Genomic DNA, 13663 nt, shown 5'->3' on the forward strand with positions numbered 1-13663 from the left:
CAAAAGAAAAATAGAAAAATTAAAAGAAAAAAAATAACCAAACCCCAGTAAATAGTAGCCATTAACACACCAAGGGAAATAGTCCTAACACTAATAATTGCCTACTGCAAGGAAGAACTGCTATATCATCAAGCCCTAAAGGCTTTCCAAAATAACCAGGTCCACTTTTCCGACCACCAACAATGTTGGTGTGTCCATGCCTTTGGTTGGAGCATCTTCCAAAGCAAATGGGCAGGTCCTGGTGGTCCTTGGCTCTCAAGGATGTGACTTCAAGGGGGCCTTCCCTACTAGAAGTTACTGGATGGACAAAGATGGCTGGGAGAACACACTCCCTTTGTAAATAATAGTTTTCCTGTTCTCTTCAAGGTAACAAATCTTGAAGCACATCAGTCTGACTACTTGGCATCAGTTAGAGGAGCTGAGTTGGCTTGTGAAAGCAACAATCTTTCTAGTCATTCAGAAGTAATTGCCAGGGAAGTCTTCATCAACTTATAGTTTTCTTACTGACTCGGAGAAAGGAGTCAAACCTCATTTCTCCATCCATAAAATCAACTTGTCACTGAGTCAGTGCTTATCTCTGAAACCATGGCTTGCCTCTAACTTGACAATCAAGAAAATTAGTTGATTTTTTTGGGGGGGGGACTCTCTCTCTCTCTCTCTCTCTCTCTCTCTCTCTCTCTCTCTCTCTCACACACACACACACACACACACACACACACACACACACACATTCTGGATATTAGTTACATTTACTTCCAGCATTCAGAATACTTATATTTGGTGCTTATAAATGGATGTGGTGTGATATGATCTGTGGCATTTTAACAACTAAATCAACCCTCTTTAACAAAATGCTACTTTTTTTAATTTTAAGAATGCACAAATGATTCTCTCAGGATATTCCAATGTATTGGAAAGAAAATTCAAGATAAAGAAATATTTAGTTAACAAATGTTCCTTGTCGCAAACAGTACTGCATCGCACTAATACCACAGTGCAAATTATTTAAATGTTTTCATACAAACAAAAATGGGTTTAATGGGCTCTTTATTAAATGCATGGCCCCATTTGTGGCAAATTCACCCAAGAAATGAATGAGAGTTGAAAGCAATTTTTTTTCAGTGATACTGCAATTCCTTCTATGCTAGCATTATTTTATGTCCTGTGATTATGTGTTTTGAACTATAAAGTTGGAATACATTAATGTGTGCTCCACTGTGGGTGGAGGAATATAAAAGCATTCAAGTAAGATTCCACTGTGTGATTTGTTCATTCCACCAGTGGCTGGGAATTATATTAAGGGATTATATTTTTTTTGTCTGTTTAAGGGCAGGGGCTATCCATTTAGTCTCCCCTATAAATTAGGCAGACTGATAAGGAGATCACATTGATCCCTGTACTGGGCTTGACAGAAGGGCAGACAGCATTATATTGTAGTAGTAGTCCTCAGATCTTGGCAATCCTTCCATTTTTTATGGTAAGCACTCAGAAAATCCACAAAAATAGAAAGTCAGGAAAGATGGATCCGTCAGAGTCAGATAACTAGAAAGTGAACTTTGAAGAAAAGCGGCTTCCCATCAATCCCTGCATAACGTCCTGTCTTCATCCTGAGAGGGAGGCAGCTGTTAGAAAAATATTTTTCTTCCATTTTTCCCTCAGCAAAAGGAGCTGCATGCACACAGCTAGGAAGAGCATCCAGCGCAGCTGTGTGACCCTAGAGCAGGGGTAGGCAACCTTGGCTCTTTTATGACTCGTGGACTTCAACTCCCAGAATTCCTGAGCCAGCCACGCTGAGGGAAAAGGGAGAGGTTTCCAAGCTGAGCCATGCTGCCTCGGGAATTCTGGGAGTTGAAGTCCACGAGTCATAAAAGAGCCAAATTTGCCTACCCCTGCCCTAGAGAAAGCTTCATTTAGGAGTGAAGAGGCTGTTTAGTGCTTTCCCACTATTCTGAATCTCTTCTTTAGAGAATCTGTATGATGCTAATATACCCCTGAAAAAAGAAAAAAGCAAGAAAATATATAATCATAGATAAAATGGCTGAAAGGAATTATACCATACTGCCAAGAATCCCTTTCTATGCCTCTTCATTGGAGTAGAATTATGGTAAAAAAAAGAATGTTTATGTTTTAAAAACAATCTGCCCTTGAAGATGATTCCCACTCATTATTTCGAATATGACATAAAATAGTAATTTAATATCTATCTTAGAGCAGCTGGGTCAGGCAAAAGCTCCATCCTCCATTAATGTATTCATTCCCCTTTAAAGCCATTCAAGTGAGTGACCATTCACCACTGTGGACTGTATTTTTTTTGGGTCTCTCCTAAATCTTCTTCCAGTCATTTTTGAAGATGATCTCTGATCTTAGTGTCCTAACAGGGAGAAAAATGACTGTCTACTGTCTTTATGTCATGTATGATTTTATACACCTTGATCACATACTTCTCAGTCTTGGTTATAACTTGTATAAGCTAAAGAACTGCAAACATTCTACTTCCTTCTCACAAGGAAAGTGTTCTAGTTGACTGATCATTTTGGCTTCCCTCTCTTTCATTTTGCATTTGCTCATACCTTCTTTCAAATATGGTAAGCAGCACCATACAGAGTTTGCCAGATGCTGGCATACCACAGATTTATCTTAGGGCTCAGCGTTGGTGGTTTTATTTTCATTCCCTTTCTTAATGAATCCTTCTTGGCATTTTTCACAGCTGAAACATTAGGTCAGCAGCTTCATTAAAATAAGAAATGGGGAAAGAAAATATACACTTAATAACCTTTATAAACTATCACCATTTGTATTAACAAAATTCACTGTATTCTTTGATTCTTTAACCCAGGGGTCGCCAAACCCTGGTCCGTGGACCAGTACCGGGCCGTGGCATGCCAGCAACTGGTCCAGAAGAACATCTTCTTAACTCCCTCTTTAGTCAAAGAATAGCTTTTTTGTAAGTCACTTAAGAATTGCTGACCAATCAGGAAACATAAAAGGCAGGAAAATTTGGCCACCCACAGCAAAGCAGACCAAGCTACAAATTACTATAAATAATAAACTAGAAACACAATTTCCTGCCCTTATAGTTCTTCATTCATTTTTTAAAAAACGATAATCCACACCTCCTTATTTTAGCTTGCCTTAGCAGCTTTCTTCTTTGTTGTTTAACAAGAAGAAATCTCCACTAAATGGTTCAGATCTTCAAAAAGAAATAACTGGCTACGATTAAAGAAAACCTCTTTTAGCTTAATAAAGATTTATTTTATTTATTTATTTTAATTCCATTTATATCCCGCCCTTCTCCGAAGACTCAGGGCGGCTTACAAGCTTAGCAGTATGAATAATCCTTAAAAATTATTTAAGAAATGAAAGGTACAACTTACTGTCCATTTGAAAAATAAATTCCAAAATGACTTCTTTTTCAACAATGAACTGATTACATCCCCCCTCCCCCAGCTGTCAGCATGCAAGGTGCTTCAAAGCACAGCTCCTAAAGCTACTTGCAGATCTGCTGCTGTATTGGAGGATCTTGGGGGATGATTGTAGGACTTTCCCTAACCCAGGAGAGTCATATAAACTAAAGGATTGCAGGTTCCTTCTGTTGATCAGTTGAAGAAGCTACATTCCAGGGAAAAAAACACTCAGGGATCCTTCCCTGGGCATGACATTAGTGGACCATCTTTTCACCGGAAGTCCCTTTTTCTGATCCAATTTTGATGATGATGGTGATAATAATAATAAACAATTTTATTGTCGCTTTGAATGTACACCAATCGGCATACATCAAAATGAAATTTCATTGCATACAACTCTCAAAGGGTCACCACCTTCGATATAGACTCCTTGTTCATGGCCAGCTCAAGTTTAAGAACGTCCATTTTAGTCTCTAGGGAGCGAATGAAGGCAAACAGGACAGATGGAAACGTAGCTCCATGTGGATTAGCCCTCAAATTAGCTTGTGTTCCTGTGCAACAACCTTGCCTCCTTTTTCTGATCTTGTCTTTTCCACCGTTTCCTTAAAGGGGCCTCGCTCCTTTTCACCCCTGGAGCACACTGCCGCCACCTCCAACTCCTCCAAAAGCCTCCCTCCCTTCCTCTGGGCCTGCTGACAGCCTCATCCAGTTCCTTTCCTCCATAAGCCCCGGGACTTCTCCTCCTCTGCCTCCTTCAGGAACAGCCCTGATTTGCACTGACACTGTGCCAGCAGTCAGATCTTGCTGCCGGCAGAACAATTTCAAATAGCGCAAATGACTTTTAACAGTCTCACCAACAGTTCCGAAACAGCTAAAAAATTGCCATACCAGCAAAGATTGTCGGTCATATGTTAACTTAGTCCCACCACGTTGCTCAAACACATTAAAACCTTCCCGATCATGTGGCCTATATCCCTTGAATCCCTCCAAGCACTTTTCACCTTCGAGAGCCAATGCAGCCACAGCCGATCCAGGCACCGCCATCTTAGAATATGATAAGTTGTGACAAGCTGCAGTAGTACCTGTCCGAACTGTTTAGGTGATAAGTGTTTTATGTTAAACTTCCACATAGTTTTCTAAGATAAATCAGACAGTTTAGCTCTAAGCTTCTCAAGTTTCAAATGAACTTTGAGCCAACCATATTTAGGGGAAAACAGATTAGTTTACTCTCCTCAGTGTCAAATCAGTTTAAGTGAAATATCCAAATATCCATTCCAATTTCATCGTCTCTAAGCCAAATAGAATAGATCAGGGGTGTCAAACTGCCAGCCCGCAGGCTGGTTGCATCATGCGGAGGCCGTGCCCACTCCAACTCCGGCAATGCAAAAAAAAGTTGCGATGCGTCGTGACACATCACATGATGCGGCGAGTTTGACACCCGTGGAATAGATACAAAGGTCTGATTTAATAGTGTAAAGCATTCAACCAACCAAGTAAAAAACCACTGAGACACCTTACCCTTAACCAGCCTTTCAGATGCCTTTTTCAAAGATTGCCATCCAAAAATATGAAATCCAGAAAGTTGTAGAACACGCTGAAGAAATTATAGAACTGTCCATATTGTTTGAGGTTTTTTAAGATTAATTCACGAAAGACCTAAGGCTTAGACTTGAAGGCTGACTGGAAAAAGCCACTTGATTCTTACCTTAGGGTTCCCTTGTAATGGTAGAAATTATCTTTATTCAAAGTGTCTTTCAGAAGTCTGCAGCTGTAGGTGAAATAATATGGTCAGCCATCAACCTGTCTTGTTGGGTCACAGAAGCATTCCCTTCCTCTGATATCTCTAAAGTATTTGCTATCTGGCCCTTTTGAAAGCAAATGAAATTTCGTGCTCACTTGTGAATTTCTGATTTAGAAGGAAGGTGTTTAGGCACTTGGGCATATGATCTCTAAGGAAGGATAGGATCTGTTCTGTTTCTCTTCCCATCCATTGAATTATCCTGGGGTGGTGATTGATTCCCCTCCCCTCTCTCTCTCTCTCTCTCCCCTGAACCTTGAGCTCTGAGTATTTTTTAATAATTTTAAGATTATTTTAATTTAAAAATAGTATTTCAGCAGAAATGTTGCTCAATGCTGCGTCTAATTTAGTTTGAAGATGGTTGTTAGCAGAGAGCTTTGTAAGTTCTCTTGTATGATGACCGAAAAAAAGTTCTTCCTTGTCCTCCCTGAGACATCTACCTAACCTAGAGGGATGCTTTGTTTCCAGGCTAACAACCAGCACTAGCCTTCTCTCCAGACAAACAAAATCAGTGGCAGTCTCAGTAGGGCATATTCAGTCTTGAGCTATTGAGCTATTAGAGCTGTTTACCCTGCTTGGAAGATGCCACCCCTATTTTTTTTCATATGCGATGTCCTAATTTTGCACACAACAGATTATGGATGCATGGATGGAGATCACACAGTCAAAAATACAGTATGTTATCAATTTCTTTGGAACTGAACTTATTATAACCTGAATTTCTTTTTATACATTTCCCTCCAGATTGCCCACATTTCAGTGGGTAGCACAATTGTTATTAGGCATTTTTTGCACAGCTGTGGTGGAGGGTTGTGTTAGTTTCACTAACACATTGTAGTTATATGTACATCTCTTCTCAGAAGTGCCAAGAAGATTAAGAGCGGTCAATTTTATTTTGAATGCCCTACAACTGAAGCTTAAATGAATAAGAATCATTTATATTTTAAAAATGTATTCAAATGAAGAAAATCCATTCCACTAGTTGTACCCTTATTTTAAAAAGGGATTTATTGACCTTTGGTCTAGAAATTTAATCAGATATTATACTCACTAGAAACAGGAAATGATAAGAGAGTAATATTAAATTTCCTGTCATTATGAGAAAATTAAAGGTAAAAACTAGAACTTTTAACAAGGTCTTTACCTCCACAGGTCTTACACTTGAGGCAGAGAGATCTATCATTATAAAGTTAGGATTTCATTTATTGTGAAAGTAACTCCATTGAGAGAGAGAGATTATTGACTTAAACTGCCCCGGATCTCTTCCTATAAAGGCTTCAAAAGGAGTGGGATTGTACGTAAAGCAATATATACTGCACATAATTTAGGAAAAGAAAATATTTGACCATACTGGATTATTTTGATTTAATTTGTTTTTTCCTCTAGGTCTTCGTTTTCATTTCTCTGGCTGGCACTTACACTCCTCTTGCTGCATTCCTGTGCATCTTTTTAAAAATATTACATTTCTAAGTATATTTTCTAATTCATTGTGTGCTTTCAAACCATTGGCTTGGCTTTTGCTTTTTTGGCTATTTGCATGTGCCATGAATGGTAAAGACTGATTTACTATTTCTGCCTCTGCCTCATCATCTTAAAAAAGAAAGAAAGAAAGAAAGCTCGTACTTCTCATGGAGTTTCTAAAAGTTTAATGAAAATACCCAAAGATGCTTTTTTAAAAGATAACTGGACTTCCTTTGTTTTTCCTTCAAGACGTTTAAGCTTCTCATCCAAGAACCTTCTTCGGATCCAGGAAAAACCAAGAAAGTCCAGTTGCTTTTGAAAAAGCACCTTTGGGACAACCATGACCTGGATGATTGAGAATCTCCATAGACATTTAATGTTGAAATCCCCAAATGTTTGAGCCAGCTGGAGTCAAGAGTTTGAGAACATGTCATGGGCATGCTCACAAAGTAATTATTTGTTATCTTGCCTTTTTGGGGTAGGGGGGTCAAGAGGGCACATATAATCCTTTTCCTATTTTTCCACATTGAAATAGAGCAAAGTGGCAAGGTGAGTTTTCATGAGTGACGGTAGATTTAAAGCTGGATCTTGCTGGTGACAGCCCAATACCACTGCACCAACATTAAGTCTCCTAGCTGCCCTAGAGGACATACTGAGGATCACAGCACCCATTTATCTTTTCTAGGCAGGCTGACCCACTTTCAAAGAAAGTAAATAAATAGTGGGTCAGCCAGCCACATTTTTTAATTTCTACGAATGTCTTTGGTGCCTGTATGAAACTCAGCTTTTCTCTCTTAGAAATAAAAATGGCAGCTGAAGTCGGATGTTTCTTGGATAATGCTTGCTTCCATTTAATTTAAAAAAATTTTTTTTTTAAAAAAAGCTAAGTTGCAGTTATGGGAAGAGAGCCTGAGAGGTCTCTGGATAAACATCATCCTGCAAGGTTGGGAACATTAGTGTGTTATGTTACAGGGTCAGTTCGAAAAGGGAAATCTCCATTGGGGAGTATTCTGAGCATCTGATATTGTCTTATTCAAAATACATTTTTGGTAAACAAAATACAAGTTTGGTAAGATGATTTAATTTAAGGATTTAATTTGAGTCCAGGGAAATGAATCTGATGAATAATTGAAAGAATCTTACTATAAATAATTGAAAGAAACAGCTAACTACATACCGTAATATTGGGATTACACACATATACCTGCACATAGACACACACAAACACTATGCTGGAAAAAGAGTTTTAGCCATACTGTTTTTTCCCCATACAATTTGTCCTATGTAGTTTTGTAGAGAATTCCTCCTGCATCAGGGGCATTCCAGTCCTTTGGCTTCTGAATCCACAAGGGCCTTGTCCTTGTGTGTAAGCCTATCTTTCCCACCATGTTCCTGATCTTTCTTTGATGTCCCCTTAATCATGGGATTAGCCTTTATGTGATTCTTACTCAATATTAGGTATATTTTCCTGTTTGCAAGGAAAGCCAGAGGCAAATGAGTGGGAGGCAATAAGGCTATTCTGTCTGTATTTGCAAATAGCATATGTAAGCCAACATGTACCCAGTCTTCATAGGGATCTATGTGTAAGTAAGTTCCTGTTAATTAAATAGATAAAGGCTGCAAATGCAGAGGCTTTTTTAAAGCATTGTCTAAAGATAATTTCAGCACTGATTAGGCAGTAATTAAAATGCATTGCTTTATGGTTGGTACTATCAGACAAGATGCCAACATATTTTCATTTTAAGCAAATGAAAGATAAAATCTAACATAGATTCATTGCAATGCAACTTCTTATACTGGGAAGAGGGTGACACTGATTTTGACATTTGATGGCAGATCTCTTAATATTTAGAATTCTCCAGTGCAGGAATTCAGGAGTTCTGTTGCAAATTTGTGACAATGGGATAAGAATTCAACAATATACCAAATAGTTGTCTTGCTTCTATGTGATCTTTTTTTCTGTCTCTAGTAACCGTGCAAACTTAATAGTTCCTCTCTGTTAATTTTTTGAACCAATATGGAATTGGGTTATATCTTGTCAACTTCTGCTTTTGAGCCCAATGACTAATGTTGAAATAATAGATGGCTAAAAATTATTCTGATGAAAAGAGAGGCAGCAAATACACTTTTTGCTCATGGAGCCAACTCAAACAAGGTTTTCTACTCGATTATGTGTGTGTGTTTTATGCTTTAGCCCCCCTCGCCCCATCATTATCTCTTTACATAAATTGCATTCCCAGCAGTCTCGTCACACATTAATTTTGAAAAATGGTTCTGAAATGGGTATTTATTGGCCCATAGATAATTTATATATATATATATATATATACATATATATATATATATACATATACATATACATATACATACATATATATATATATATATATATATATATATATATATATATATATATATATATGGGTTGTTGTTTATTTTAACCACAGTTTTGGAGTTCTGACAGTTTGGTAAATTACAGTTAAATTATGAGTGGAGGGCAACCTTTCAACATTTTTACTTCCTGTAAAAGGGAGTAAGAGGAAGAGAAAAAAAATGAGAACAACAGCATCTGGAAACGGGGTAGCTTTTTAGTGTCTCTCTCTAAATCACAAGTATGTGAATATCTTTTTGAGCTTGAAACAATTACTTCCCAGCTAATAACAACCCTGAGCATAATTAATTGATAGGGCATGCATAGGCATTTTTACTTTAGTCTGTGTGCCTGAATTTAAAAAGTAGTTAGGATCCTCCTCCTACTCTTCCAGGATGGGATGTAATATTGGAGAGAAATACCTGTGCTTCTTTAGTAATGGGAGGCGAGAACTTTGTTAACCCCTAACTATCTCTCCCTAGCCAGATCCCAGATTGTTTTTTGTGAGGAATTGCCTAGTGTTGGATCCAGGAATGGTCAAACAGTCCAATCAAAATGCCCCTTTCCCAAAGGCTTTTGTATGAAACAGCTGCTGTGCAGAAATTTGCTAGCATAACATTCTACTAGCCACTGTCCAGCATTCTGTTAGACCTGGTCTTCAAAATTGCATGTCTACAAAAATGTAATTTAAAAACAAAGAAAACTAGAAGAAGAAGAATTCTGGGGAAAAAGAGGGTTTCTCTCACGTGGGATAGAAAAAGGAGAAACTCTGATGGAAGATTTATATCTCCTTGGGACTTGTCACTAATTTCCATGCTACTTTATTAACCTGCATCTTACAGCCAAAACTTTCTGATTAAAAATGGATATTGAAACTGATTGTAAGCCATATTGATGTGTAACTTCCTGTTCTGAGCCATGCTGTGAACTGCCATCTGTGTGCATGTGTGTAAAAAGGTTGAGAGCCCACATAGATGAGTTGGGTGCCTTGCTGTTGTCAGATGAGGAGAGCAGTATTGTTCACCAAGTACATGCCATCAGCTCGGTAGAGGATTCCATCTTCATGGAGTCATCCCTTGGTCCACAGCTATTGGAAGACAGGTAACCCACTCTTTATAGAGGAGAACTCTAGTAAATGACTTGCTGTGAGAGATTGGAAAGAACTAACCTATCAGTATCTATTGCCTGATGGATCTTTTTCAGATCATATCCCTTAAGAACCAAACTTTGAAATTAACTGCAGATAGTTTTGTACTTGCCGGCTTCACTGATTGCTAGCAGTAATCAAGCAAGGCTGTTGAATTTGCAAAATGCTACATGTATTGTTGCCTGGATGTCTGAAAAGGAACACCCATTTTGGTCTGATAAACTGGACTATGCCATTTGTTCCAGATTTTCTCCAATTATGGCTTTGTCCCAGTCTTGTTGCAGCTGGGACTCAAAAGTCTTCATACTCTCCCCTGAATACCCAGTTCAGATGATAGGAGAAGAGCTAGAGGCAAATAGCCTGAAAGAGTGTTATTTTTTTAAGATATTAGTTGACAGTTTTTTTCCTGTTAAAGTAAAAGTTTCTCTTATAATAATCAGGTTATGTTTCTTTCAGGTCTTCTATATGTGCTGCCATTTTGTGAATGGCTGATTCAGTAATTTTCAGACCTCTTAAGTGGATGGTAGAAATTTTGAGGATCTCTGATAATATTTTACAGTAGTTCTTTAAATTATACTTTGGAATGTGCTCTTCTGAAGGTAATGGTGTATACTTTTGTAGGTTTCCCATTATTTCTGATTTAGTTTTAAAAGTGCCTAGGGTAGGGAATTCTTTCTTGTGTTCTATTCTGTAATGCAGTCCTATATCAATTCTGTAATACTCAATTGAGAATCACTGTGCCTTGAACTAAGGTCATTGTAAAAACTCCTTGCTGATAGCTTTTTATCTGTTGCATTATGGTCGGCTGTGTTTTTCATGAATGCTAACTGAGCATGCTCACATACTGGCATGCTGGCAAGCTTGGATCATTGTTTTTTGTTTAATTTTTGCTATTTTGATCTTAAATTTATTTTAAAAAAATTCTTTCATCCTCCATACTGTTCTGTTGCATTTTGGTTTCACCTGTTAATATCTGTTTTTCATTAACTATTTGGTGTGGCTAATGGTTTTATTGTGTGGTAGTGTTCAAGATTATTTTCTGCAGTTAGGCCTTCTGGCTTTGGATAGAAACACCACAGCAAAGAAGCTAATACATAAAATCATTTGAGTAGTTAATCTGAAGGGACAACTTTACTGGAAATGCTGACTAGTAAGCAGCACAGCATATATTAAGTTTTCCTTCTCCAGTTGGGCCATTGATTTATTGATTGAAATTTATTGGCCACCCAACTCCAATGGACTCTGGGTGGTGTATAGAACTATATCAATAGATATGTACAAAAACAGCTCTTGGATCATTAATTTACATTTAAGTCATCTATATTTAGTTGAGTCTGGAACAGTCATTCCTTAGATTGTTAGACTTTTTACAACTACAAGTTAACAAGCTATGCACTGCCCTATGTTCAAGTCTTCACCACAGTATAAAAGCAATTGGCTTAATATTGTGAGATAAGCCTAAATATGATTTGTTTACTTTATGTTGCTGTGAAAAAGTTAATGGAATTATAGATCAGTCAGATTGACCTGTTAGCTGAGTTAAAATATAACCCTTCTTTTCTGAATAGACAGAACAAACCTACATTACATCAAAAACATTTAGTTCACAAATGCCTTAAAAGCATACATAGTAGATCTCTGAAAGTGAGCTTCCACATTTTGATGCTTGTATATCATCTCAATATTTGTTAATTTTTTTAAAAAATATTCTTTGTATTTCAGGCATGTGACGCAGGCAGACCTCAAGAGCTCTACCTTTTGGCTTCGAGCAAGTTTTGGTGCTACAGTCTTTGCTGTTTTGGGCTTCGCCATGTACAGAGCATTATTAAAACAGCGGTGATCTGGAGGAAAGCATGGTTTTTTTGGGGGGAGGGGCTTATTCGAACTGAGGGGGGGAATCTTTTATGTACATTCTAAAATCTGCTAGAAATATTTATATATGCAAAGTACTTTATTATTTGTAATTCACGGATAAGATTATTTTAAATAATAGTTCTAAACTTGCAGTATTGCATAGGGTGTGGAAAAGAGGATTTGCATTACAGTGGCTACTCTTGGCTACACTTGTAAAAGCCAAAAGGGAATTATTGTAAAATAATTTGTATATATATACATATACATACATATATATATTCAGGCAGGGGAGGCCTAGTGTCCCCAGGGGTTATTAGAAATTCCATTCGTAAATGTTTCAAAAAGAGCGAAAGAATTGCAAGTAGACTTTTGTTTTCGGCAGTATAAGTTCAGAATCTGCATTCATGTGTTTATTTATTTCACTGGTATTGGAAGTTCTTGCTGGATATACCAGGTTTGAGGACTTTAATAACTCAACTTCTCCTGTAGCCCCTGCTCATATGTTACAGGAGTGACTCTTCTGTGGCAGATTTGATTGGGCTTGAGCTGATTATTCCTCATGCAGCTAAATGTACCTCAGTTCAAGGAAAGAGAGAGAAGGACGGTATTCCCTTGGTTAAATGAAAAGGAAGTATCATCAATGAAACACATCATTATCTGACACCATGTGCCATTCTGTGCATCACTCATCTTCCCACTTGACATTTTATAGCCTTTTCCAGTCCCATGGGCAATGTATTATACTTGTTTATAATTCACCAGAAGTCTGTGTTTCATTCCCTTAGTTTGGAAAGTCATTCCCTGACAAGTTCTGTTCAGGGGTAGAACTGAAGTAGAAACACCCCGTGCTTTACCCCTTCTTGGTTGTAAATTAATTGCATGGTTTGTACTGCATCTTGTATGTGGCTGGAATGACCTGTAGGTGGCATTTTTAAATCTACCAAGAAGGTTTACTAAATGGAAGTTTCTCCTGTCCAACCTATTTTTCCCATCACTGGCCTTTTCTGGTATTTCAATAAATAACTGTGCCGTGCTATGTTTTGAATGCTTGTTCTTGTACTATTGATCTATTTGTCCTTGATTCCCAGCCTAGAACTGTTTTTGCTGTTGATTTAGATTTCTGCTCAGTTATCCATGTCAGTAGGAGAACCTTAGCTAGCCACTTCCCATACTTCCAATGGATGTCAGCTTAAAAGGGGAAGTTTTAAAAAAAATTCCTGAAAGAGAGGAAGAGATACTTTGACCAGGTAGGATAGGCAACAATGAAGTTTCCTTGCAGAATTTCTACTGAAGAAACTACGCAAACTAAAGGTGAAGCTTTGGTTACCGTGTGTCAGCTGTAAAATTCAGTTAGAAGAGCAGAGTGAGTGATTAGCACTGTATGACATTTGGAACATAACAAGAACCCCATTGAAACAGGCCATTGGGTCATCGGCATTCTGTGCCCTAAGGTAGCCTTCCAGGACATGGATACAAAGAAAGACCTGCCCAAATGAAGAAGATTGAGGAAGACTCTACTGTTTCGTGTCCCATAGGCAAGAATAAAAAGACCCTGATGCAGGTGGGGAAAAGGCATAAAACAGACACGTCAAACACAAGGCCCGGGGGCCAGATCTGGCCCGTGAAGT

The 13663-nt window shown here is 38.0% G+C and overlaps 1 protein-coding gene across 12 annotated transcripts in view; it reads left to right on the plus strand.

The window, feature by feature from the left end:
* Positions 1 to 13071, plus strand: part of RHOT1 (ras homolog family member T1) — a 50335-nt gene extending 37264 nt beyond the window's left edge. For 3 of the 12 annotated variants that reach the window (XM_083352740.1, XM_083352746.1, XM_083352743.1), the window contains 2 exons: positions 9992 to 10135; positions 11904 to 13071. In XM_083352740.1, the coding sequence (XP_083208866.1) occupies positions 9992 to 10135; positions 11904 to 12021 (262 nt within the window). In that variant the 3' untranslated portion in view covers positions 12022 to 13071. Of the gene's footprint in view, positions 1 to 5670; positions 6340 to 6588; positions 6615 to 6912; positions 7085 to 9991; positions 10136 to 10637; positions 10781 to 11903 lie in introns of those variants that run through there. The other 9 variants (XM_083352747.1, XM_083352750.1, XM_083352749.1 and 6 more) reach the window with 7 other exon arrangements.
* The last annotated feature ends 592 nt before the right edge of the window (positions 13072 to 13663 follow it).

This window comes from Vipera ursinii (genome assembly GCF_947247035.1).
Source record: "Vipera ursinii genome assembly, chromosome: 2".
In the NCBI taxonomy this organism is placed as follows: domain Eukaryota; kingdom Metazoa; phylum Chordata; class Lepidosauria; order Squamata; family Viperidae; genus Vipera; species Vipera ursinii.